Consider the following 27,593-nt stretch of genomic DNA (forward strand, 5'->3'; position numbering starts at 1 on the left):
GGTCTACAGAGTGAGTTCCAGGACAGCCAGGGCTATACAGAGAAACCCTGTCTCAAAAAACCAAAAAAAAAAGAAAAAAGTAATATACTTTTTGTTCAGTATCCTCAGTGCTTATAAATCACCACAATTCAATTTAATATATGCTATGCTGAATGTCATATATTTTATATATTATCCCACTAATTTTTAAAAGCTAAGTATTACTTTTATTTCCACTTAAGTGAATTATGAAGTTCAAAACTCATTAACTTAGTGACAAAGTTAAAGCTTAAAATATCCGGAATATAAACTTTCTTTCTTGGCTGTTAGCTGGACTCCAGGTGCTTAAAAATCTCCCCTAGGGCATCAGACTGAAATATGCAACTTAGGGAATTATTTAAAGTTCTAGGTCTCACCTTGTTGAATTACTATCGAATCCAGTCTAAGTTTCATCTCAGCACGTTCCACTATTCTTTCTTCCACAGTGTTATCAGTTATAAAGCGAAACACTCGGACAGTCTTCGTTTGTCCAATTCTATGGGCACGGTCCTAGAATTAAATTACCATGTTACTTTGAATATAATTAAAAAGTGAATAAAGAAACATGTACACTGAGAAGCAAAATTAAAATACTCTTTAAATATAACACCTATACTATGGATTCATGTTACATAAATAGTTCTTAAATTCTCAGATTTAATCAAATTAAACACAAGGAAAGCTTCCTAAAACTAAAGAAAATCATAGTTTTTTAATAGACAAAGCCAACTGCATGAGTAACAAAAATATGATACTATCTAACAGGCAAAACTGTAACATATCAGTTGGATAATCATTTCTTTCTCTTGATTTTAGTTTCAAAATCTTGTTCTTCATCAAATTAATAAAATCTTGTCACTCATTAGGGAAATAAAAACCATAAAAAATGTCCTTCACAAATGATATAAAAATCACATTCAAAGATTACTCAATCAAATTATTTTGAATGTTAATTCTGTTTAACTTCTGGTAAATTCAAACTATGTTCCACCAACAAAACACCTTATTTATGGAGTTGGTCAGATGGCTCAGTGGTTAAGAGTACTGGCTGCTTTTAAAAGGTTCCCATTTCAATTCCCAGCAACCACATAGGGATTAGATGCCCACTTCTGGCAGGTGGGTGCACATGCAGCAGAACAGTCGTACATTAAATAAGTTTTTTAAAACACCTTAATTCTAATAGTTTATCAGTTTCCCTTAACCATCCTTACAAAGAGTGTAAGAAAAAGTCTATAGGAGGAACAACAATATGAACTAAGCAGTGCTCCCCAGAGCTGTGCCTCTAGTTGCATATGTAGCAGACAATGGCCTAGTCTTGAATGGGAGGAGAGGCCCTTGGTATTGAGAAGATCATATGCCCCAGTACAGGGCCAGGAAGCGGGGGTGGGTGGGTTGGGGAGCAGGGGGGGAAAGGGTAGAGGGGGCTTTGGGGATAGCATTCGAAATGTAAATAAGAGAATATCTAATTAAAAAATGCCTTAATTTTAAAAAAAAAAGGAAAAAAAGAAAGTGACTAGTGCAGATAATTTGAAATTGCACTTAAAAACACCCAATACTTTAAGTCAACAGTCAGAATTTGTACAATCCACATTAGTTTGTAGATCCTGAATTTTTTCAGCTTTAAAATCAATTTCCTCATTTGGCCGGACACTCTCAAAATGGGCATAAATTTTAGGCATCCCAAGTGGCAGATGAACTACCAACTTACAAACTGATTTCCCCTTTCTCTTAAAACACAACTACACACATTTACTGACAAGCTCATTCACCAGAGTATTCAAAATACTTTTACAGACCTATTAGATCAAAAGAAATAAAATTCTATTAAGTGACAGTGAGAACTCAACTTGAAATGAGACATCTTCATCAACCTCCCACCACATTCAAAAGGTTCTTTAACACATCAAAAGAGGTGAGAGAAAATGGTGGGAGAAAGAATCTAAGAGCCAGAGACTGGAGAGGAATATATAACATGCCTATTGTAGGCACTGACCCACAGCAGTTGTGGTTACTTGCACAAAATCAAGCCCACCAAAATTCCAGCTGTTGAGACCCATTTCCCTGTCAAGGAGTTCCTGGCGGGTAACTGCTACTGGGTGAAGGGAGAATCTTTTTTCTTTAGGTATAACCACTGATAAATTGCCCTTGCTCCAGTAGAAGGCCATATATATATGGCCTATAATTTTTGTTATATTTGGTTTTTTGTTCTTTTAGGGGGGACTTTGGGGGGGGATCGGTGTTTGTTTGTTTGTTTGTTTGTTTTGAGACAGGGTTTCTCTGTGTAGCTCTGGCTGTCCTGGAACTCACTTTGTAGACCAGGTTGGCCTCGAACTCAGAAATCCACCTGCCTTTGCCTCCCAAGTGCTGTTATATTTGTTATGGGATGAACTTTTTTTTTTCGTGTGTGTGTGTGTGTGTGTGTGTGTGTGTGTGTGTGTGTGTGTGCGCGCGCGCGCGCGCGCGCAATAATTAAAATCATTTGATTCCTTTTGGGGGGGATCAAGGAGGGTTTGAGAAAGGAGAGATGTATTAGGATGAATCTAAGAAGAGCAGGCAGGGGCAATGGGAGATGTATATGACCAAAATAAAAGATTAAAATACTATATAGCTTTTAAAAATAAAGACGACTGTGAGCTGAGATGATGATTAAGTAAAGAACTTGCTGCCCAAGCCCAATGACCTGAGTAAATTCCTGGAAAACAGATAATGGAAAGAGAATTCCCGAGTTGTCCTCTGGCCTCCACTTATACATTAGGCAGAAATGTGTTGACATACTTTCTAAATAACTAAATTTTTTAAAATTAAAAGAAAGTTCTAGTAGGTAAAATCAGGATATTTATAAAATGAACACATCTATTAAGCACACACAGTATTTACTTGTTCATCTCTTACCATAGCCTGAAGATCAACTTGCGGATTCCAATCTGAGTCATATAAAATGACTACATCAGCAGTTGCAAGATTGATGCCCAGACCACCAGCACGTGTGCTTAGCATAAATACAAACTTTGTGCTATTTGGTTCATTGTATGCATTGATGGAGTCCTATGGAAATAAAATAACAAGTGTTAGAAATTTTTGTTGTATTTGGTTTTTTGTTCTTTCAGGGGTTCTTAGGGTTTGTTTTTTGTATTTTTGAGACAGGGTTTCTCTGTGTAGCCCTGGCTATTCTGGAACTCACTTTGTAGACCAGGCTGGCCTCGAACACAGAAATCCACCTGCCTCTGCCTCTCTTTCTTCTCTCTCTCTCCTCTCTCTCTCTCTCTCTCTCTCTCTCTCAAAAGACGATCTACGTAGCCCTAGCTGGTCTGGATATGTAGACCTCCTCCTGACTCCTGAGTATTGGATTTAAAGGTACTCTCCACCATAACCAAAACTGGTGGGTGGGATATTTTTATATTGCCCACACTAGCTCAAGTACCCGCTCCTCCTGAAGTTACAAGCAGCTGGGACTACAGGTTGATACCATCATGCCTGGCTTAGGAAATTACTTTATCTAGGACATGGTAGCACATACCTATAATCAATCCCAGCACGCAGGAAGAGGCAGTTCAAGATCATACTCAACTACACTGAATTTCAGACTAGCCTAGATATATAAGTCTTTATCTGATATGATGGCTCAGTAGTTAAAAGCACTGGCTGCTCTTCTAGAGGACCCTAGTTCAATCCCCAGCACCCATGTAGCAGCTCACAACCATCTGTTGTTACTCTAGTTCCCAGGGTTCCAATGCCCACCACTGGCCTCCTTGGCCACCAGGCACATACAAGGTACAGATAGACAGACACTTAGGCAAAACACTATCACACAAAATAAATTTTAAAAGAAAAATACATATTTTTAAAAAAAATCAAATACTCTGATGCAATACAATACAAACATATATTAAATTGGTACACACTAATGGAATATAAAAAATAAAGTTCTTACTTCACTTTTTAACTTCCCACCCTTTCATACTTACTTGTCTCTCATCATGGGGTGTCTGTCCATCCAACCTGCAGTACTCATAATTTCTCCACATGCAATAATCTTCCAAAATGTCTAATACTCTTGTCATCTGACTAAAGATTAGTACTCTTGAACCTAATGAACATAAATACCTATTATCAGAAATTTCTAACACAGAATTTTTTATTTAAAAATTTAACACTAAACAAAAATAAGACTAAAATTATCCATCAAGTTCCAAATTAGTTATTTGACTATAAAAGGATAACAATGACATCAATAAATACCTAGGCCAGCCATTCCCCACCTATCTTCCATTATAGAACAAAAAAAGAGAGTGTCACGTGTACAGTATACTAAGGTAAAACCTGTCTGCTTTAGGAGAGTGAATCATTAGCCTGTTACCTCATTTATATTTAAAAGTTGTATTTCACCACTGCACATTTTTTTCTTTAAACATGATTCCCTGAACTCCTCAACACTAAAATCCATCTAATTGTGGGAACCACATTTTAACTTAATAGACCATTAACATGTGTCAATTCACTAGCAACTACAAAGGGGTTTTTGGCTGTCATTATCAAGGTATATCTATTGGTATAACCATCTGTGATGGTTTGAATATGCTTGGCCCAGGGAGTTGCACTGTTAGAAAGTGTGGCCTTGTTGGAGGAAGTGTGTCACTGTGGACCTGGGCTTTATGACCCTCTTCCTAGCTGCCTGGAAGCCAGTCTTCTCCTAGCCTTCAGATGAAAATGTAGAACTCTCAGGTTCGAGAGATGGCTCAGTCGTTAAGAGCACTGACTCCTCTTCCAAAGGTTCTGAGTTCAACTCCCAGCAACCACATGGTGGCTCACAATCATCTGTAATGGGATCTGATGCGCTCTTCTGGTGTGTCTGAAGACAACTACAATGTACTCAAATAAAATAAATAAGTCTTTAAAAAAAAAGGGTGAAAAACGTTCCATTAGAGAGAGAGAGAGAGAGAGGGAGGGAGGGAGGGAGGGAGGGAGGGAGGGAGGGAGGAAGGAAGGAAGGAAGGAAGGAAGGAAGGAAGGAAGGAAGAAAGAAAGAAAGAAAGAAAGAAAGAAAGAAAGAAAGAAAGAAAGAAAGAAAGAAAGAAAGAAAGAAAGAAAGAAAGAAAGAGAGAGAAAGAAAGAAAATGTAGAACTCTCAGCTCCTCTTACAGCATGCCTGCCTGGATGCTGCCATGTTCCCACCATGATGATAATGAACTGAACCTGTAAGCCAGCCCCAATTTTATGTTGTCCGTGTAACTTGGTCATGATGTCTGTGCCTTCTTTCCTTCAAAAATCATACCTAAGAAAAATCATACCTAAGCCAGGCAATGGCGGCATATGCCTTAATTCTATAAGAGGGAGAAAGGCAAGTAGATCCCTGAGTTTGAGGTTAGACTAATCTAGAAGGAGTTCAAGGGCAGCCACGACTACACAGAGAAGCTCTGTCTTAAAACACAACTAGAGAAATTTGAAAGCTTACTGGACTCTTGATATTACAGAAATCTCTGTTTCTTTTAGGACTGCTATTTATCTTTAATATGCAAAACCACTATAATGAGAAGATTCATTTCAATTCATCTAGGAGAACTATACCTATATACATACAATCCAGACATTCTCATACAAAAGAATTCAGAATACTGTAAGTAGAAATACTTTTGAGTACATGTAAATAATATTTAAGTAAATATTTTTAAATTCATAAAAGAAAATAACAGGAACACAACATCACTGTCTAACAAAGTATCTGGGAAAGGTGTATGTAGGAAAGGCATTCCTGGTATCTTATGAAAAAGATGAAATTTCTAGGAAACCTACATGAAGTTAAAATGGTCGCTACTCTGCATGTTTATCATTTTCTATAAGAATTTAAGCCTAAAATTAAGGGAAGAGGATTTGGCTGAAATTTTTAGATCTTTTTAAACATTTAACATTTCAACTTTAAAAACTGTTAGAATAGACATTTCAAAATGTTGTATTTCATCCTCTTAATTCTAGAATTTTTAAAGTCTTCATTACTTTACAATTAAACGCCAGTAATATAGATACCTTGTTCTTTCAGTTTAGGGAGTAGCTTGTCTAACACCACCATCTTGCCACTGTTGGTAACTAGATGCATATCTGTTGTGTACGGTGGACCAGGTTCAGCTCCATCGAAGAGATAAGGATGATTGCAGCATTTCCTCAACTGCATCAAAATGTTCAATAGCCTCATTTTGTCCATCTTCCCTGCTGAGTTTAATATGTCTATATCTTTCATTAATATCCGAGTATACCTATTAAAAAGAAAAATTGTTTAATATGCCTACCACATTGCATACTTAATCCCCTCACCCATCCCAACCACAAAATATTTAATAATTTGAAAAACCACTGCCTGAAATTTGCTTCCAATGGTCTAGGAATAAACTGGTATAACAGAGACTTAAAAAGTTTCCCATGTTTATACAAAAGCAAAAAGCAAAAAAAAAAAAAAGTATTTCTCAGCTTATGTGGTGATGATGCATGAAATACATGAATCTAGGACTTGGTGCATGTTAAACACTTTAACAAATGTACTGCAGCTTGAGCCATCATTTTTTTGTTTGTTTGTTTCATGGATCTTAATTCTGTCTATTTTGTCTTCCATGACTGGCCAGCAAAATGCTGTACTTTTTAAATACAGAAATTATGAACTTTGGGCAAAATTAAAAAGAAGCGCCGAGCAGTGGTGGAGCACACCTTTAATCCCAGCACTTGGGAGATAGAGACAGGCGGATTTCTGAGTTCGTGGCCAGCCTGGTCTACATACAGAGTGAGTTCCAGGACAGCCAGAGCTATACAGAAAAGCCCTGTCTCAAAAAACAAACAAACAAACATTAAATAGAAGCATATCACTCAATGTTAGGATAACTAAACTAAACCTTTAGTATTTTATCACTTGTCCCAAATAAACAGAAGGAAGACACCCCACCAGAATACACCTGGGCAGCAGAAACCACACTGCAAGCCAGTCTGGTGTGCTGACTTGCCTCCTCCCACCTACCTTTTAATGGGCACTGAATTAACAGGTTAAGCCTAATCAAGTACACAGAAATTCTAAAGACACAAATTAGGTAAATAAGACTGTAAAATGAAAATCTGGGAAAACAGTACAAGCAAGTATCTCAGAATACATACCATTCTCTTTGCATTTTGCTAAGACCCACATAGATTTTTACTTCTTTTTTTGGAGGCAAACTCTTTTCAACATCAGCTTTAATTCGACGAAGGAGGAATGGACGCAAAACCTTAGAAAGAGGGAAAAAAAAGATGACCTTATCTGCAATACTGATATTATTTCAAAGTCTTAAAATTATGTACCAAATACATAGAAACAATTTGCTTGAATAACAACTATTTTTAGTATTTTCCTGTCCAGAAAATACCATTTATTACTATTGCATTACTGACTCTCACCACTTATTCTATTTGTATTTATATAATACTTGCTATATTTTCATTAAATACTAGAAAACAATGACGTGTCTTAAAACTATTTTCACCATTGCTAATTCATGTTTGTTTAAAAATGAGTTACATCGCTTCTCGGCCTTTTGGCTAAGATCAAGTGTAAAAATGAGTTACTTGAACACATGCTGTTCAGCACTGCTTAAGACATGGCTAGCCCACAGTAAGACCTGCGTGACTGCGTTTAAATAACTACCCATTACAAAAGCATTCAATGTGACAACTATAAAAAACCCAGTTCAATTCAGTTTTAGCAAGTTCAGATTAGCAAATGTAGTCGGACTACAAATCCTTGAGTTCCTCCCAGTTCTTTTTTTTTTTCCTTTCGAGACAGGGTTTCTCTGTGTAGCCCTGGCTGTCCTGGAACTCACTCTGTAGACCAGGCTGGCCTCAAACTCAGAAATCCACCTGCCTCTGCCTCCCAAGTGCTGGGACTAAAGGCATGCGCCACCACTGCCCGGCTTGCTCTCAGTTCTTTCCTAACAGTAAGCAATATTCTTTCTTTTTAAAGATAGATCTGTTTCACCTCTTGTTTTTAATTGTATACAACACATTATTTCTACATATTATCACTTATAACTTTATTCAATGTTTATGATTAGTATCTTAAATTTCAAAAGTACTAGTCCTTTTTATAAAATATAAGTTTTAGTATAACAATAAAACAAAAAATTACTTTTATTCTTTCTTTGTACTAGTTTTACTGGCTTATAAAATAATGACTATATCACAAAACAAATTTAAAGTGGGTGAGAAAAACCATCATCAACTCTTTTCTGATTACCGCATATACCAAAGCTAGGCCAAACACCAGCTACTGCAGAGACAAGAAGACCTTCAGTCCCACTTGGCTTTCTTATAAAATTGTCCAGTAGCTTGATAAACCCAGCCAAGAACTCATCAGACTACCCACAAACTCTGAAACTATTAAAATTCAAGTTATTAAGATAGAAATTTGTAGAGAGTAGGGAAGTGATTTTGTATCATTGTATTATTCCTAAGAATGCCAGGATGAGTTTTAAATTTTTTATTATTATTGAGTGTATCCGTGCATGCTGTATCTGCTATGACACACATTGAAGTCAGAAGCCAACCATGTCGAATCAGTTCTCTCCTTCCACCTTGGTGAGGGTGTCAGGGATTTAACTGAGGTTACGAGGCCTCCAAAGCAAGCACCTTTCTGTAATACTGACACATGCCACCAGCCTCCCAGGCTGACTGCTTATGTCTCTTTCACCACAGGGTCAGAGTGGGGATTTCAGAATGCAAGGGCAGGAGGACAAAGTAGAAAACATCATTTCTCTTCTCCCTTGAGTTGATAAGTACTTTATATTACTCTGAGAAAAAACAACAAAGATACCAAACACTTGACTCTGCTGCATAGGCACTTTAGCCTGCTTTATCTACATGTACCTAGACATTTACTTAAAGGAAAGTCATGAAGTAAAGGGGAAAGTTAGAAAGGAATCAATTCCTGTGCCTCATTTTTCATCACTAAGATCTTATCAACACTCTAACATTTCAAGATTTCAGTCCTTTAAATAAGAAAATCCTAAACCACATTTAAATGTTTTACTGTTATCTGAATTAAAAGTTCCTAGGAGACTATCACTACTCTCAGATATACTTAACAAAAAAAAAAAATCTCAATACACAAGAATTTAAAAGTATAATTAATTTATATATGAAAAAAAGACCAACCTGGCAATAAGGGCTCACACCTATAATCCCAGCACTTGAGAGGCTGTGGCAGGATTACCTAGTACAAGCCAGCCAGGGGTGCAAAGCAAAACCACGTCTCAACAAAACAGAACAGAAGAGGAGAAAGAAGAAAAATATCCACTGAAGCCAGGAACCATGCAAAGTATTTATGTTTTCAGAGTTTGTGCTTAAGATCCATTAAGGAAAACCCTTCAGTCTTCTGTAGGAAGTCCTATAAATGAGACTGCTCAAATGACTAAAGATGGAATGAATACACAAAGTACCTAGGCTAGGCTCAGCCTAGATGGTCAACAAGAAAGGTGGTAGATATAACTGAGACTTAGGCTATGTAGAAGACAATTAGGAAGAGATTCAATTAGAGTAAAAACAATGAACAAAGAAAGAATAAGAAAAACTAGTCAAATGTTTCTAGCATATTTATGTAAAAGTAAAATTAACGCTGGTGTATCTGAAAAGAATAGGATGTAAGGAAGGAGAGGTGAGCAGAGCATGATTTACCTTCCAGGGAACTTACAGACATTTTTATTGTCATGCATGGCATGTAGGAAGAAGTGTTAGGGACTACATATATAGTACACAATGCAACCTTCTCTTCTCCTCCTATCCCCTACATATTACCCTAGCCAAAATGTGACCAAGTGTTTAAAAGCTCCAGTATAGGTCATGAAAGAACCTCTAGCGCATGGTTACAGTATCCTGAACCTGACAATCAAGAGTATCCTTATCGGCGGGGCAGTGGTGGCGCACGCCTTTAATCCCAGCACTTGGGAGACAGGGGCAGGCGGATTTCTGAGTTCGAGGCCAGCCTGGTCTACAAAGTGAGTTCCAGGACAGCAAGGACTATACAGAGAAACCCTGTCTCAAAAAACCAAAACCAAAAAAAAAAAAGAGTATCCTTATCTACCTACCAACTTTTACCTATGAACTTCTATACTATGAAGAAACTGAACTATGCAGTAGTAGCTTTATGTACACTCACTATATTTAGAGTCAGATGTATCAACTGGTCCTTTCAGATATCAATTTTTTAGATCCTGCTATGGAACTTAAGTGAAACTAAGCTTTAAGAAGTTATCTACTCTGTTGTTTTATCCTTTATACTATACCTTTTAAAACTAAAAGATTACTTTCTTCATTACATTAAAAATCCATTCTAGGTTCTAAAACTAGATACTAAAACTATCAAAGATTATCTTTCTAATATCATTTCAAACACTGGATTTTAAATTCAAACATACACACACACACACACATATATATACATATATACATGTATATATATATATATACATAACATGTGTATATATACATATATACATGTTATATACACATACATACACATACACACACACACACAATACCATACTTCTGTTAACAGTAAAATAATGAAAATACTTTCCTATTAAAAGTATGTTCTAACCATACTTACCATATGAAGCCTCTCAACTAGCTTTTGATCCCCAAGGCAATTATTTGTATCAAACCAGGAATCAAAGTCCTAGATCAACAAACAAAAACATCGTAAGCTCAAAGATAAAATTAACCTTAAATGCCCTATATCTCCAAGTGTAACAACTGTTTCTTAAAAAAAAAAAAAAAATTTAGTTTAAGCCCTTACTTCCCAAGTATCAGGTTTACTACTAGCTCCAGGACTAATGGCTGCTCCCTAAGCATTTTTTTTTTTTTTGGTAAGTACACAGACTGACAGTAAAGAGTCTGAAAGCTAGTTTACAGAAGTAATTAGAAGACACAACAAGGTTTCCAGAGAAAAGTTCATCTCATTAATCTAAGTGAAACTTGAAACAAAAAGCATTTTGTTACTACTTAGAGAAGAGCTGTATAAAGACAATTTCCTTATCAAGTATCCTGAAAATATCTATTATAAATATGCTACTTAAATAAATATCTTATAGTCACTGTTATAACTGAAGGCTTTAACAGAAATCATTAAATAACTAGGAAGAAAAACAAATAATCTTCAAACTATTTGTAAAACATCAAAATATTTAAAAGAATTAAAACTTTCAAATCTGAATGTACTTTTTCCATACACATTTCTGTTCTTTGTAAAATAACCGTTAGCTGGCTGGTGGTAGTACATGCCTTTTATCCCAGCACTCAGAAGGCAGAGGCAAGTAGATCTCTGAGTTTGGGGCCAACCTTGTCTATAGAATGATCAAGACAGCCAAGGATAAACATAGAAACTGTTTCAAAAAAGAAAAGAAAAGAAAAGAAAAAAGAAATGAAATGAAATGAAAAGAACCCTTAATGTAACAAGCCAAGTTAACACCTTTATAGAATTTGTTTATATAAAAGCACTAACATGGGTCTCTACAAAGCTCTCCCATCCACTCCAGATGTAGGAGCAAACATTCAAAACAGAACTCCAGTTTGGCCACTGTCTTTACTAACTGCACAGACTATCAATTACATAAACTATTTTCTGTCACACAGCATAAAGATAACTACTTATACCATCATTTCTATTATGTAAAGAATTGATAAAAACTAGGTTATTACACGGTAATAAAAGACGGGTGTGATGCTCATTGGTCATTGTCAACTTCACAATCTAGAATTAGCCCAGAACTGGCCCTCCCAACACATCTGTAGGGGACTGTCTTGATTACATTAATTGCTGTTAAGAAGACCCATCTTAAATTGTGTGACCATTTCCTGGGTTGGGGATATTGTCTTGCTCAGAATAAAAAAAGAGAACTGAGCAGTAGTACAGACACACTTATCGCACTGTCTGCTTTCTGACTGTGAGTGAAGCATGATCAGCTACTGTTACACCCGCTGTCCTGTTCGCTTGAACTGGCCCAGAATAAACCCTTTCTTCCTTAAGCTGCTTTTGTCACAGCAACATGAAAAGAAAATAAGACAAAAGGGTCAAACAAATCCCTCCACATTTGAAGGCCATCTCTTAATGTTAAAACACAATGTGTAAGATATAAAGATACTTGAAAATGCTTAAAGACGAGCCTTTAACCTAGAAACCCTGAAGTAAAATTAAAGAGCCTTGATTGCCAAACAGAAAAAATACTCCAACCCAGATGAAGAAACTGATGGGAATGACATTAAAGCCAAGGCTCAAAAGTGAATAAATTCTCAGAATACATAATCAATTTAGTAGGTTAGTAACTGGCTAGCTACATAAGTATAAAAAATTAATGGCCATATCAAACAGTGCTATTATTAAAATATAGGTATTAACCAAAATATTATTAACCACAAAAGAGAAGCTTACATCAGCTGAATTAAACACATCTGGTAACAAAAAGTTTAGAAGTGACCAGAGCTCATGCAGGTTGTTCTGAAGAGGCGTCCCTGTTAGCAACAGCCGATTTGTAGTCTTGAATTCTCTCACTATTTCTGACAACTGAAAGAACCAAAGCCCAGTATTAGAACATTCTGAATAAATATCAAACTCTCAGACACAAAAAATGTTCATATTAAGTATCAAATTACCTTAGATTTTTCATTTTTTATCCTGTGAGCTTCATCTATAACTAAGTATCTCCAGTTGAATTTTTTGAACACAGACTTCTCTTTAATAAGCATTTCATAAGATGTGACACACACATCCCACTCTCCTGGTAATAAAACATCCCTGACAAATGCAGCCTGTAAAACAAAAAAAATTACACAACTCAACTCAATTACACATTAAATTCACTTAACAAGTAATCAAAAACAAGAAAAAATTAGAGTATTAAACAGAGCTAATAAATAAGCATTTAAAGCTACCATCCTATCACTGAAATTACTTCATTATCACTTTAATGTCAGTTTTAACTTAGTTTCAAAAAGTTGAAGTGAGTCACAAAATTCCATAGCTTAACTTTAAAATGTCTTTCCAAAGTTCCACAGATCTTGCCGTTCTTAGGAAGCAGGGTTAAGAAAGACCTGACAGTTGGTAGTAGATGGTCTCATTCCTCTGATTTGTAGATGTATTGGCACATTACTGTTATTATTCTTATTTTATAGATAAGGATATGAAGTAAAAAAGCAGAATTAATTGACTTCCCCAAAAAGCAACTTGGTAACTTAAAATAACCCACATAATTTACCTACTGAGGAGCAAAGAAATCTAGACTGCTGCTGAAAAGATGGCTCAGTGTTTAAGAACACTTGTTCTTATAAAGACTAAGATTCAGGTCCCAGCACCCACACAGTGGCTCCCAACCATCCGTAACTCTAGTTCCAGGGATTTGACTCCCTTTTCTAGCCTCAGTGGAAACCACGGATGCAGGCAAAGTACCCATAAATATAAAACAATATTTTAAAAAACTAACCTAATTAAGTATAAAATCATTTAATTCAATCATTTAATCAATGAAGGCAATTGATTATCCCCAACTTCCAAATCTAAGTTCTTTATTCTTAATAGTGTCATGATTTCCATGACTTTGTCCCAAAAAGATGTGGCTAAGAAGTCAATAATTTAACTCACATTTGTATCATAACAGCTCATCAAATTACTAAATTGACTCAACTCATATTTAACAATTACTATTCTATGACTATTACCACTATACCCTAATTTAGAAATCTGGCCCCTCAAATTTCCAATGATTTAACATATTCAAAAAACAAGCTAACATTTCCAAATAAATTATCTTGGACTTTATACAATGAGTTCCAAGAAGGAGTGAAGCAAACTAAAAATAAAATTAAGAAATTCATATAGCTTTCTAGTCTTTAATGCCTTCTCAGTAAGATTCTTGAGTAACCAGACAGTATGGTAATTATAAACTATTAACAATTTGTAAAGATCCTTTCTTTTTAATCTCTTCTCCAGTTATTTCGTTATTAGTCTAAAATTAAATTCCTTTAATATAAAAATACCACTACATAGTATATAAAAACTTACTCTTTGCTCTTTATCTCCTATCAAGCAAACAGACCTAAGTGTTGGTACCCATTTCTTGAATTCACTCATCCAGTTGTGCAATGTAGACTTGGGAACCAAAACCATATGAGGACCAGGAATATTTCTATAGTGTTTCATGTATCCAAGAAGAGAAATTGTTTGAAGTGTCTTTCCCAAACCCTAAAAAATTCATCATAATTAACCGTTAAAAAATTTAATTAATTACATTAATCAAATTAATCCTTAAACAATTAAAAACATTCTCCCATACTTATAGCCCCATCATACACAGGAACATTTAAAGGAAATGCTGAGTGTGAGACAGCATGACAAGATTTACTGTGTGTGTAAGTTTACACTTAGGTCACATAAATCTATAAGGAAGGTATCATCACCACCTCCTGACTCAGGAAATGTGATATTCCAAAGTAAACTATCAGAGGCAGAAGTGAAATACATTTGACTGTACTAATGGCTGCATACTTTCCCCAACCACTTGTTTGAACACTACTTTGAGAAGGATTAAAATCTTCACTAACTAGTAAGTAATGAACAGAAGAGAAGATGTCTTGTGAAACTAAACCCTGTGGGCTGTTTTTTAAAATGGAAAAAGAAACAGTCAAATTATTGCAAAAACAACAGAGTTCTCAAGATGTACTATATTAAAATGTACTCTAATGGAGAGATGGAAATTCTTCACATGTCACTTACACAACTAAGGCAGTGGGTTATAGTGCTTTAAGAAAAATAGTTGTAATCAAACAAAACTATCTCTCTTAATTGCTACAAATTTTATGTCAAACAATCTTGTTACAACAATAAAAATCTTCCAAGCTTCAAGGTAACCAAATACATACCATTTCATCTGCAAGGATCCCATTGATGCCATTCTCATACAGAGAGATGAGCCAATTCAATCCTCGCACCTGATAATCTCTCAGTTTACCCCATTTTACATCTAAAAATAACAACAAAACAATGCTCATTTTAAGGACAAGAAATATAAGACAGGGCTGGCCCCTTTTATCTGATATTCAGAGGTTTAACAGGAACCTATGGGTATCTACTCTTTTCTAGAGGATACATGTGTAACCTTACATGTTTCTGTAAGGTTAAAATCATTAAAAATAGCTAATGAAATCTGGACTGAAGCAGAGGCAGTTGGATACAACTAGCTGATAATGAAGTTATCAGATAAGGAACTCTTGACTGTTTGCATCAGAGTCCTCAGTAAATCACTCAATCCAATGAGAAAGCACATTGGTCTTAAGAGTACCTCTGGCCTCTTTACCTCTCTTTTAAATGTTAGCACATTTTTAACCAAGAGTTTTCATCTTTCATAAAGATCAGATAGTGGTTCTCTGAAGGTTTTTTTCCTTTCTTCCCATTGAGAGTAGAAATAAAGACAGGAAATTCCTTCTCCAAGTCCACCCTTTCTATTCCTTAAGATCGTACATAAGGACCCATGCCCTTCAGTATGCAGACATTAGTTGTACTTGCCTGGACAAATCACTGCCTAAGAATGAAAAGCTAATCAGGACTGGGTACATTAGTTAATTTGAGGAAGAAATAATCTGAATATCCTTTCCAGTTTGTCATAGCTCTAGCCTCTAGCTTGATTTGAAAACAAAGAAAAAGCCAGGCGTGGTGGTGCACGCCTTTAATCCCAGCACTCGGGAGGCAGAGGCAGACGAATTTCTGAGTTCAAGGCCAGCCTGGTCTACAGAGCGAGTTCCAGGACAGTCAGGGCTACACAGAGAAACCTTGTCTCGAAATAAAAAACAAACCAAAGAAAAAGAAAAAGAAACTGGGTGCTTTGTAAGGCAAGGGAGAACTGAAAGTGTATGTAAAAGTGAACCAGTGAGTGAGTGAACTGCTTAATACTCTAACTAAGCAAGAATACAACTAAAATTCTATTAGTTGTCCACACTAACTACTCATCCAGTAACAGGAGTTGCAGGAAAGCTAGGCTTCAGACAAAAAGCTTCTAACCCTATCAGAAATCAAGATTGTGTATAAGTAAAATTAAGCTGTTATCTTACAGAAAAGCACTAATATATTTCACAAAAATAATAAATTCATCATAAAAAAAAGCAATTTTTTATGATGTTCCCCTATTATGAAGTTTCCTAATTTAGGAAAAAGTATGTGGCAAAAATCATTCCATTTTACACGGATTTTAGAACCATAATAAACTGAGTAGCATCTTCATATACTTCTGAAATACAGCACATACCATCGTCTCTGGGCTTTGCACATGCTATCTATAAGCACCCTATAGCTATAACTCCAACCAACATATTAACATCTCAAATTAAAAAACACATACACACACCTAAAACTTATACACAGCCAGTAACTATCCAAGATTACTAAAAATTTTCCTTTATAAATTATATGAAAAGTAAAATTCAAACAACTATGAGATTCTCAAAGGAGGCTCCTTTGAAAATCAAATGATTCAATGAATTTAACTTACATGATGGAGAATCTTCAAATCGAGTACAAACATTAGTTGCTTTGGAACTTTCTGTTAATAGCTCTTCATCCTCCTCTTGCTCCGTTCTACGGTGTCGGTAACTGTCAAAATGAAAACAAAATCATTTATAATGAGACTTATTTCGACATGATAGAAGCCAAATGATGATATCACAATAATCTTTTTTTTGCTTTGTTTTGTTTTGCTTTGTTGTTTTTCGAGACACGGTTCCTCTGTATAGCCCTGGCTGTCCTGGAACTCACTCTGTAGACCAGGCTGGCCTTGAACTCAGAAATCCGCCTGCCTCTGCCTCCCGAGTGCTGGGATTAAAGGCGTGTACCTCCACGCCCGGCTTTTTTAGTTTTTTATTATGTTTTATATTATTGGTATGTGGGATCTAACTTGGTACTTCTACTCATTCTAGACAAGTGCTGTGTAGCCTTGGCTTAACTTAGATACCTGTTAAGATTATTGTGATATAAGCGGGGCAGTGGTGGTGCACACCTTTAATCCCAGCACTTTGGAGGCAGAGGCAGGCAGATTTCTGAGTTCAAGGCCAGCCTGGTCTACAGAGTGAGTTCCAGGACAGCCAGGGCTATACAGAGAAACCCTGTCTCGAAAAAAACAACAACAACAAAAAACAAACAAAAAAAAAAAACTAAAAAGCAGAGTAAGCCTAGAAAGTGAGCAGTAGAAATTACTAGTATATAACCTGAAATGTTTATATAGTTAACTAAATTATGAATAAAATTAAAATACATTAAAAGGCAGGCGGATCTCTGAGTTTGGTCCAACTGGTCTACAGGATAAGTTCCAGGACACCCAGGGCTACACAGAAAAACCCTGTCTTGAAGTCAAAGAAGAAAAAAATATCAAGCATGAAGACAGGAGTTCAAACCTATTCACCCACCAAAACAGAAGCCAAATGCAGCTTGAGCTTGCAATCCCAGCACTGAGGAGGCAGAGAAAACCAAATCTCTGGTTTTAGCTGGCCATGCCTATAATTTCAACATCCCAGGAACAGAGAGAAAGACTGAGTTTAAAGTCAGTCTGGGCTACACACTGAGACATTATCTCTGGTAGTACAAAACTCCACTCCATCTCCAAAATGAGAAAGGGGAACTAAAATATATCTACCTGTGGCAAAGTACTTGCCTAGTATACCCAAGGCATGGGGTTTGATCCTCACAAGACTATCTATCTCAAGAGAGAGAGAAATCTCAATCTTATTTTCCAATCATACTATTCAATAAAGAAACAACTTAGTAACTTACTCTGTATTTTCTGTGGACAATCTTTATCTTACAGAATTACAAACTAAAAGAGCAAGAGCATTTCTTTTTATATTATGTTTACTATCCCCACAATAATGCTTATAACAGTAATTTCTATAACACTGATATATTTAAGTAGCTAACAGCTTGTTAGCCGTTAATACAACTTAATACATCTGAAGTACACAGTTATTTCTAAATAACAAAGGCGGCTGGGGAGGGAACATGAATCTCCCGGTGAAGGGGAAACAGAACCAACATGGAGGGTGGGGGGGTCCTATGTGATGGGTTGGGTACAGGAACAGGAAGGATCAGGTTGGGGGAAGGATGGAGGAAGAATACTGGGAGATACAACCAGAATGAGGTGTGCAGGGGGAGGGAGCAATCTCTGGAATGAGTTAGAAACCTAGTGCAATGGAAACTCCCAGGTATCTATGAGGGTTTACCCTGACTCCTAGTAATAGGGAATACAGAGTCCTAACTAGCCATCTCCTGTAACCAGGCAAGACCTCCAGCGGAAAGACTATCAACACCAACCCAGCCATAAAACCTGTGACCTATATACAAGGTATGCTGGAATAAAGGGGAGAAATTACAGGAGCAGTCAATCAATCCAGGAGCTGGATCAATGACTGGTCCAGCTTGAGACCAATGCCCGAAGAGGGAGCCCACCCCTGACACTGCCTGGAAAGTTAGGAGCCAAGGCTGGACAGCCTTCTAGGATAGAAAATGATTCCTAATGATATTCTGCTATACTCATAGATTGGTGCCTAGCCCAGTTGTTTTCAGAGAGGCTTCATCCAGCAACTGATGGAAACGGAAACCCACAGGCTGACATTAGGCAGAGCTGAAGGAATCCTGCAGAAAATGGAAGGAGGATTGCAGGCACCAGAAGGGTCAAGGGCACCACAAGAAAAACTACACAGTCAACCAACAAGGACTCACAGGGGCTCATAGAGACTGAACTGACAGGGAGCCTGCATAGGACTGCCCTAGCCCCTCTGCATATGTTAGTTACAGTTGTGCAGCTTGGCCTCCTGTAGGATCCCTAACAATGGGAGCAGGACTGTCTCTAACTTTTTTGCCTGCTTTAGGAACCCTTTACTGTTAAGTTGTCTCATCCAGCCTCATGAGGGGAGGTGTCTAGTCATACTGAAACTTGGTATGTCATGCTTGGTTGATACCCATAGGAAACCTGGCCTTTTCTGAAGAGAAATGGAGGAGGGAGGAGGAGTGGAAGGGGAGGTGTAGGGTGCAGGGAGAGACTGGGAGAAGAGGGGAAACTGCAGTAAGGATATAAAAACAAAACAAAGAAAGTAAATGCATTTATATTAAAATAAAGTTTTTAAGTATAAAAACAATACTTGTGTGTTGTGTGTGTGTGTGTGTGTGTGTATATATATGTATATAATTTTGGTAAGAATAATTGATAAGATAAACTAAAATATTCCAAATAAAACTAAGAAATTACGATATTTATTCCCTCTATATGAACATACTTTCTTATTTCAACTAATCACTTAGCAATTTTCACATTGATAAATATATAATCTCCCTTTTAAATAATCTTACATATATTTTTCATGTTTCATTTTTTATACCAGCATAGAAGAGACTATCCTAAATATATTAATATGCTAGCACAAAAATCTTGAATTATTTGTATATTCAGTATGTACAGGATATTATCAAAAAACAACAAAGTGGCAAACATTTTAAACAAATGGTAATAAAGCAAATTAGAATACTCTACACACCAGCTCAGATTTCAAATACCCTTATAACCAAGGCTGGTGATAAGGACTAAGAGAGAAGTCTACAAGGCCTGTCTGAGCTATAGATAAGTTCAAGGCCAACTCTAACAACTCAGAGAAGCCCTGCCTCTAAATTTTAAAAAGGGAAAAAACATGGGTGGATTTTGTAAGCCAGTGGAATGCTTATCCAGCAAGCATGAAGCCCTGGGTTCTATCCCCAGTACCAAAACCAAAAAAAACTAATGCACCTATGTGTTTTGAAAGCTAAGAACATAGATACAAATTCAAGCCTGGATGACCTACTTACTTACTTCTATGCAATGATGAATAACACATTTAACTTCTGCATTTTAACCTAGAGATTAGCTTAACATCTTCATGTCATGTACAGCATGGCTGTTAACAATTCATAAAGCATACAATAGTATAAAAGTAAGTCACTGTGTCTATTTTTAGATATTTAAACATTGATCTGTGAAGCCACAGAAAATAAATTTAAAACCTTAAAAAAATAGAATTTAAAAAGCACATTTGGTTTAAACTATCAAATATTAAACTATTACTCACTCTCCAACTGAAAGCAAATTCTGTTTTTCATCCTTTTTTACCCGTGGGCGCCCTGGTTTCATCTTCAAGGGTGAGGTTGGAGTCTTCTGAGCAGCAGGCTGAATGAAATGTGCGAACAGCTCTGTCTGCTTTAATAAATACTCAAATCTATTTGCTCGGTCAGTTTGCTGCAAAATTTAAGACACATTTTATCAAACTTTAAGAATCAATTTCAACATGTCTGCATGACAAACTCAAGAATCAAGTAAACTCCTGAAACATGCTACTTGGGTGACTCTCCAAAGCATAGCCAAGACAAGCATAGATTTGAATAGAAATGAAAACATTTAGTTCTAGTTAGTGATGGGGTAATGGGCTAAGGGCAAGAAGGATTTACTGCAAAGGGGCACAACAGAAAATATTCTATAGCATGCTTACAGTAATACTTAAATGAATTCATATAATTATTTCCAAAACTAAAATTATATGGGCATTATTGTTTAATAAGTTGGCAGTCTGTGAGCCACCTGCATGCATGAAGAGGTCGGAAGAAGTTTTCATATTCCTTGGAACTAGAGTTTCAGAGAGTTGTGAGCTGCCATGTGGGTGCTGGGAATTGAACCTGGGTCTTCTGGAAGAACAACAAGTGCTCTTAACCACTGAGCTATTTCTCCAGCACCTATTAAAATCTTTATAATTTACATTTTGCTAGCATATATATTATGCTAATTCTGTACATATGCCATAATATTGAGAGTTTGAAGCTTTTTAACATATTTTTAAGTATTCTCTAATATTTGAAGGAGAAGTAAAACCAAATTAAAAAAAATATATATATATATATTTTAAAAGTTCTACCCTAGCCAGGGATGTTGGCACATTCCTTTACTCCCAGCACTGAGAACTGGTAGAACTGAGTTCAAGGCCAGCCTAGTCTACATAGTAAGACCCTGTCTTATAAACAAACAAAAAAACAGTCTAAATGTTCTTGAGTTTAAACATATATATATAAGGCACTCAGAACAGGGTCATAATAAGCATTCACTGTTGGCTGTTATTATCAAAAACTGAATTTAAACATAAAGTTCTTTTTAGGTACTAAGTTGAGCAAAGTACATGATGTAAACTGGCTCTGTAAAAAGAGTAAAATATCAAGCTTCCTTTTTATAAAGTAAGGCTCTATTCAAGAAGCTGATACTGTAGCTCAACAGTAAACACATGCACAAGGTTTGCTCCTCAGCACAAGAAAAACACAAACCCATTCACAATGTAAGAATGCTGAGTCCAGGGCTGGAGAGATGGCTCGTTGGTTAAGAGCACTGACTGCTCTTCCGGAAGTCCTGAGTTCAATTCCCAGCAACCACATGGTGGCTCACAACAATCTATAATGGGATCTGATGCCCTCTTCTGGTGTGTCTGAAGACAGTGACAGTGTATTCACATATATGAAGGAAGGAAGGAAGGAAGGAAGGAAGGAAGGAGGGAGGGAGGGAGGGAGGGAGGGAGGGAGGGAGAGAGAGAGAGAGAGAGAGAGAGAGAGAGAGAGAGAGAGAGAGAGAGAGAGAAAGCGGAGACCAAATTGCATTAATTAGTCATTGAACATAGTGAAGAACAAAACTAGACATACAGACAACAATTTGCTGAAATTTTTTACAATCATTTTCAATGCTCTCTTTAAAGGTATTTTTTAATGCAAGTGAGTAATTATATCATACTATGTAGCCTTCCTAAAATACTTGTCTGGTTTATGTAGGCAAACAATATCCCATGTTATACATATTTCAATTAGATATCTATGTTCTACTTATAAAAATTAAACACAAAATTACAGTAAACTGAGCTCCACAGAGCAAGTGAGAGCCAGACACTGGGTGACTCTGTGTCTCACAATGGAAAACCAACTAACCCTGGGCAAGCAAAGGAGACCCAAAGAAGCTAAAAGGCAAATGTCTTCTATATGCATTCTTTGTGCAAACTTTCCAGAAGAGCACAAGAAGCAGCACCCGGATGCTTCTATCAGCTCCTCAGGTTCCCTAAGTGCTCAGAGAGGCAGAAGACCATGTCTGCTGCTAAAGAAAAGGGGAAATTTGAAGACATGGCAAAGTTTGACATAAAAACCCACATCACCCACACACAAAGGGGAGACCAAATTGAAGTTCAAGGACACCAAAGCACCCGAGGCCTCCTGCCATTCTGTTCTGAGTATTGTCCAAAAACCAAAGGAGGACATCCTGGTTGGTCCTCTGTTGCAAAGAAACTGGGAGAGATGTGGAACAACACTGCTGCAGGTGATAAGCAGCCCTGTGACAAGGAGCCTACCAACCTGAAGGAGAAATACGAAAAGGATAGTGCGGCTTACAGAACTAAAGGAAAACCTGATGTGGCCAAAAAAGGGGGGCGGGGAGGGTTAGTAAAGGCTGAAATGAGCAAGAAAAAGGAGGAAGCTGAAGCAGAGGATGAAAGGATGAGGAAGAGGAAGGTGGTTCTCAAAGGTTTTTTTCCTTGTCTATAAAACATTTAACCCCCCCCACACACACAAATACAACTAACTCCATTTAAAGAAAAAAAATTGAAATGTAAGGCTGTGTCAGATTTGTTTCTAACAGCACAGTGTCTTTCCTTTGCACAGTTAACACACTACAGAATGTATCTTTAGATAGCCCTGTCCTGTAATATTTTCAATAGCCACTAGCTTTGCCTGGTACAGTCTAGGGATTGTAAAGTGGCATGGAAATTTAAAACAGGTTCTTGTTGATGTACAGCACAAATTAGTTATATATGTGGAGGGGCAATATTTTGGGTTTTTTTCAGTTTTGTTTTTGTTTTATCTTCAGTTGTCTCTGATGAAGCTTATACAAAGATAATTGTTCTGTCTGAATACCACTCTATAACTGCAAAAAAACAAAAAACAGCTGTTCTGTTGACATTCTGACTGCTTCTAAGTAAATACATAAGTTTAGTAGATTTAATTATCTTAACAAAGAAGTTCATTATAAAGTATTCACATGTCTAGAACATACCATTTTTTCTTCATATGTAGGATCTGGTTCTTGGATTTCTTTTTGCTTTCCAGGTGATCCATGATCAAATACTTCCTGGTAGGAAAGGAAAATCATCAAATTGTTTAAGGATTGTCAACTATCATTATACTCATTTCTTTAAAAAAAATTGTAAATAATATTCTTGCTCCAAGGCCCGTCCCAAGATATTTAATGGCTATCAGATAACCTGACATGAAACCTGATATGGATGAAATAAAATACTATGGGGATAATCACTTTTCCCAATTATAAACTATATAACTTTTGGGGTAAAAATATCATTTACACCCTAAGGCAAAATTACTTTCTATACAAGCCATATGGACAAATCTATATTTTTTCAATAAAATTATAAATACAAATTAAGTAACTTGAATGTGAACAAAGTTCTCTTTGTATCATAAAATTCCATCTACCTACTGTGCTATTTTATAGAAATGTATACAAGAAAGGAAGCATTAGCTAGTCCCTAATTTACACTTCCTAGAACATTACCCAAAAAAATAATTCAATGTCTTTTTTTCCAACTGTAAAACGTATCTAAGGTCATCAAATACATTAGGCAAGTGTACTCAACTCAAAACTAATTCTGACTCTAAATTCACTTAAGACGATGAAAAGCAGTCTGATGATAATTATTTTAAGGACAATAAAATAGCCAGGAGCATTTAAACCCTAATAAAATACTTTAATTTTTGAGTTGCTATTTTTCAATTAAAACTTAAATATAAACACAAATGTGAAAACACAAAATAAGTGGTATTTTCATTAATCAGATGAGTAAACTGAGTCTTCTCAGTATAGGAATATCAACAGTTTCTATTTTTTTCTCAATCTTATTCTTCACGCATTTTCTTTTCTGTTTATGTCAGTTACTGCTTGTTTGTTTTGTTTTTTCGAGACAGGGCTTCTCTGTGTAGCCTTGGCTGTCCTGGAACTCGATCTGTAGACCAGGCTGGACTCGGAACTCCGAAATCTGTCTGCCTCTGCCTCCCAAGTGCTGGGATTAAAAGGCCTAAGCCACCAGTGTCACTGGTGTCCAGATTCTTTTATTTCATGGAATAGAAATCTAAGAATCCAAGTAAAACAGCACTAAAAACTCAAAAGGCCACTTAAAACCTTAAAGGGGGGGGGGGGCATCAAGTACATTTTTAAATTGAAACTGCATTCACTTCAAATTGGTGCATTACACTAACACCTACCTTCCCCACTAAAAGTTGTTTCAAAGATTAACGTTATTTCACCCAAGCTGCCTCATAAAAGTAATGCAGACTGCACCATCATTTCCTTATAGTGTAAATCCTGCACTAAAGTTCACTTTTATAGTATTGCTTCCAATCTGAGGATTAAAACTCCCAGGAGTCTTCCTTCAGACTGGAACTACAGAATACCTCAAAACAAGGCCAAGGCCAAGAATAAAAATTGGAAGCAGTAACTTTGTTCCCAGGCAACTCAATGCCTGGGAGCATGTCCAAAGAGACCTGCCTGGCAGCTCCCCCATTTTCCACTCTCTCCCCGCTTCCTCCAGTATTGTCACCATCATCTGGCCCACTGGAGCCCCAAGAAGGTGGTTCAACAGCGAATCCTCCGAATGGCTTCAAAAGGAAGCAATGCGCAGAGCTAGAAGCCCATCATCCTTCCCCGAGGCTCCCATTCATTCAGTTCTCCATGCATACACCCGTAATTGGATGGGGATCCAGGACAGGTGCTGCGGCTGTCACGCTCGTTCCCCTCCCGGTGGAGCAGGGCCCGGGAGGGGCTTCCCCTCGTTGCACACAAGCAGCTGCGCCCCGCTTATCCCCACTGCGCACTCGGCCCTCCAGCTCTCGCCATTGTCTCTGCCCAGAACAGACAGATGCCGCCCCCGCCAGCACGGGGATGAGGCACTGGAGGCGCAAGTCCCCAGCTGCGACGCTGGGAAACGTCGCCCCTCGCCCCGGGAATCCCACTCCGGAGGGGCATCTCCCTCGCCTTCCTCAAAGTTTAGTGCAAACTAAAACCTAAATCGGGAGAAATTGAGCGAGTTCTGGGGGAGCCTGGCAATGGAGGAAACGGGTCCCCTCGGCCCCAGTAATCAGGAACATGTGTTTCGTAAGAGCGATCCGCGGTCGGGCTAGGCTAGCTACACCGAGGGGAAAAGGTAAAGGTGAAGAGCAGGAGACGCGCCGGCCGAGCATCCACCTCCCTCCCTCCCCGCGCACGGCCGCGCTCACCTCCATCTCGGTGTCCGCGGGGCCCGAGCCCGCAGCACACGGAGCCGCGGGCGCCGCGCCGCCCTCGGGGCCGCCTTTGTTGCCGCTGCTGCTCCCGCCGGCGCCCGCCGCCGAGGGCTTGGAAGGCGCGCTCTCGGGAGGCGGGGGCGGCGGAGGCTCCACCGCGGACGACATGTTCCGGCTGCGTCACCCGCCGCGGCCACGGGCAGGCGCGGCGCCGAGGGAAGCGGCTTGGGCCTGCGCGACACGGGCGTCCGGGCCGCCGGAGGAGTGAGACCTGCCCGGAAGCTCTCACGCGCGAGGGCTCCGCCACCGACCCGAGCCGGCCCAGCCGCGCCGCTCGCCTCGCCGTCCTCTTCCGCGGGACTCTGCTCCACAGGCGTTTACCTCACGGCGGGAATCACGTCGACGGGAGTGGGCGGGGCCAGCGGGGTCACGGAGGTCAGGGAAGGCGGGCTGACTCTGAGGAGGCGGAGGGCCGAGGGAAAGGGAAAGGAAAACGGAAGGTTCTCAGAGGCCTCCCGGCGCCTTCTCCTCTCCGGGAGTGGATTCTCTTCTCCAGCCAACCAGGACAGCTACCTACGCCACCCGCTCTCAACCCTCGCGAGATCGCTCGTTCCCCCTTAGAAGGCCGGCTCGCGAGGGCGCGTGCGCATGCTCCTCCTTGGCCCCGCCTCCTCCAGGCCTCTAGCGGGCTGTGGAGCCGAGTGGGCGGGGCCTCGAGGAAGCGCGTCGGCGGTGCTTTGCGCCTCCGCTCCTCCGAGTGACGCGAGCTGGGTCTTCGGCGCTCCCGTAACGGCTCGGCTCGCTGTCTTCCGCCGCGCTAGGGCTCCCTCTTGGGAACGGCGCGACTGTTAGGCAAGGAGCAAAGGCCTGGGCTGGCCTTCGTCGTCCTGCCGCCTTCGCTCACGGGCGTGACGTTAAGTGACGTTGGACGCCTGAGAAGAAAAATCACCTCAGAATTAAAAAGTCTGCGTGTTCGCTCCGTCAGTCGGCTTCGTTTAGAGAGTTCGGCGTTTGTCAAGTTCAAGTTAAGACAGAAGACGCGCTGCCCTGTTAGAATGGCAGCAGATAAAGGCAGACAAATGATGGCGAGTTTTCGCATGAAACAAATACACATTTGTCTCAAGAAGTGTTTACCAGGCGTGGTGGCGCACACCTTTAATCCCAGCACTACAGAGGCAGAGACAGGCGGATCTCTTGAGTTGAGGCCAGCCTGGTCTACAGAGCGAGTTCCAGGACAGCCAGGGCTACACCGAGGAAACAAGTGTTCGTTATTCGTGTTGCTTCTTTATCCTGCCTTAGGCTGTCATGGAGGCTACTGAATCCTACGGAATATAAACACTGTTCCATTCATCCCCCACCTACTCCCAGGCACAAAAGATCTTTATCTTAATTAATCCCATTATTTAGTCCCCACCTATGTTGAATAAAAAGTCTTTTCCAGAGTTACTTTCAAACTTCTTGGAATAGATAATATTCATATATAATTTCAAATGTTTTAACCAGTCGAATAATCGTTAACTAAAATGGAGAACCTGAAAACGCTCTCGTTTAACATACTGTAGCTCATTTGGTGAGTTGTTGGGGAGCATACATGAAATCCTGGGCTTGAGTCCTAGCACTATTTAATCTGGATGCCGTGACTCGTACCCCAAATCCCAGCACTTAGAGAAGTGTAGGCACGGTCATCCTTGGCTACTAGGCCAGCCTAGACTAAAAGACACTAAAAGTGTCTCCAAAAACTAATAGATATAAGGAGCTGGAAGAGATGGTTCAAAGGTTAAGAGCACTGGTTCAATTCCCAGCACCCGTATGTCAGCTCATAACTGTTAAGTCTAGTTCCAGGGGATTCAACCCCCTCACATATATGCATAATTAAAAATATTTTGCCGGCGGGGAGTGAGACTGGGTTATTCTCTATAGCCCTGGCTGTCCTGGAACTCACTGTTTAGACCAGGCTGGAATTAAAGGTGTACACTGTGCCACCACCACCACCCAGCAAAATAAAATCTTTTTTTAAAAAGTAGTATAAAGCCACGTGGTGGTGGTGCATGCCTTTAATCCCAGCACTCGGGAGGCAGAGGCAGGCGGATTTCTGAGTTCGAGGCCAGCCTGGTCTGCAGAGAGTTCCAGGACAGCCAGGGCTATACAGAGAAACTCTGTCTCGAAAAAACAAAAAAACAAAACAAAAAGTAGTATTAAAAAG

General features: G+C 38.7%; 1 protein-coding gene across 1 annotated transcript in view; it reads right to left on the reverse strand.

The window, feature by feature from the left end:
* Smarca5 (SWI/SNF related, matrix associated, actin dependent regulator of chromatin, subfamily a, member 5) overlaps positions 1-25,921 on the reverse strand; it is a 39,517-nt gene extending 13,596 nt beyond the window's left edge. Inside the window, exons 1-14 of the mRNA NM_053124.2 lie at positions 25,385-25,921; positions 23,151-23,225; positions 20,152-20,318; positions 16,557-16,657; positions 14,935-15,035; positions 14,078-14,257; positions 12,673-12,828; positions 12,452-12,583; positions 10,631-10,699; positions 7,150-7,259; positions 6,040-6,266; positions 3,984-4,105; positions 2,911-3,063; positions 396-528 (exon numbers count right to left, since the gene is read on the reverse strand). Coding sequence (NP_444354.2) covers positions 396-528; positions 2,911-3,063; positions 3,984-4,105; positions 6,040-6,266; positions 7,150-7,259; positions 10,631-10,699; positions 12,452-12,583; positions 12,673-12,828; positions 14,078-14,257; positions 14,935-15,035; positions 16,557-16,657; positions 20,152-20,318; positions 23,151-23,225; positions 25,385-25,558 — 1,900 coding nt within the window. The 5' untranslated portion in view covers positions 25,559-25,921. The remainder of the gene's footprint in view (positions 1-395; positions 529-2,910; positions 3,064-3,983; positions 4,106-6,039; positions 6,267-7,149; positions 7,260-10,630; positions 10,700-12,451; positions 12,584-12,672; positions 12,829-14,077; positions 14,258-14,934; positions 15,036-16,556; positions 16,658-20,151; positions 20,319-23,150; positions 23,226-25,384) is intronic.
* Between the last annotated feature and the right edge of the window lie 1,672 nt (positions 25,922-27,593).

The sequence above is a fragment of the Mus musculus genome, chromosome 8, assembly GCF_000001635.26.
Source record: "Mus musculus strain C57BL/6J chromosome 8, GRCm38.p6 C57BL/6J".
Taxonomy (NCBI): Eukaryota; Metazoa; Chordata; class Mammalia; order Rodentia; family Muridae; genus Mus; species Mus musculus.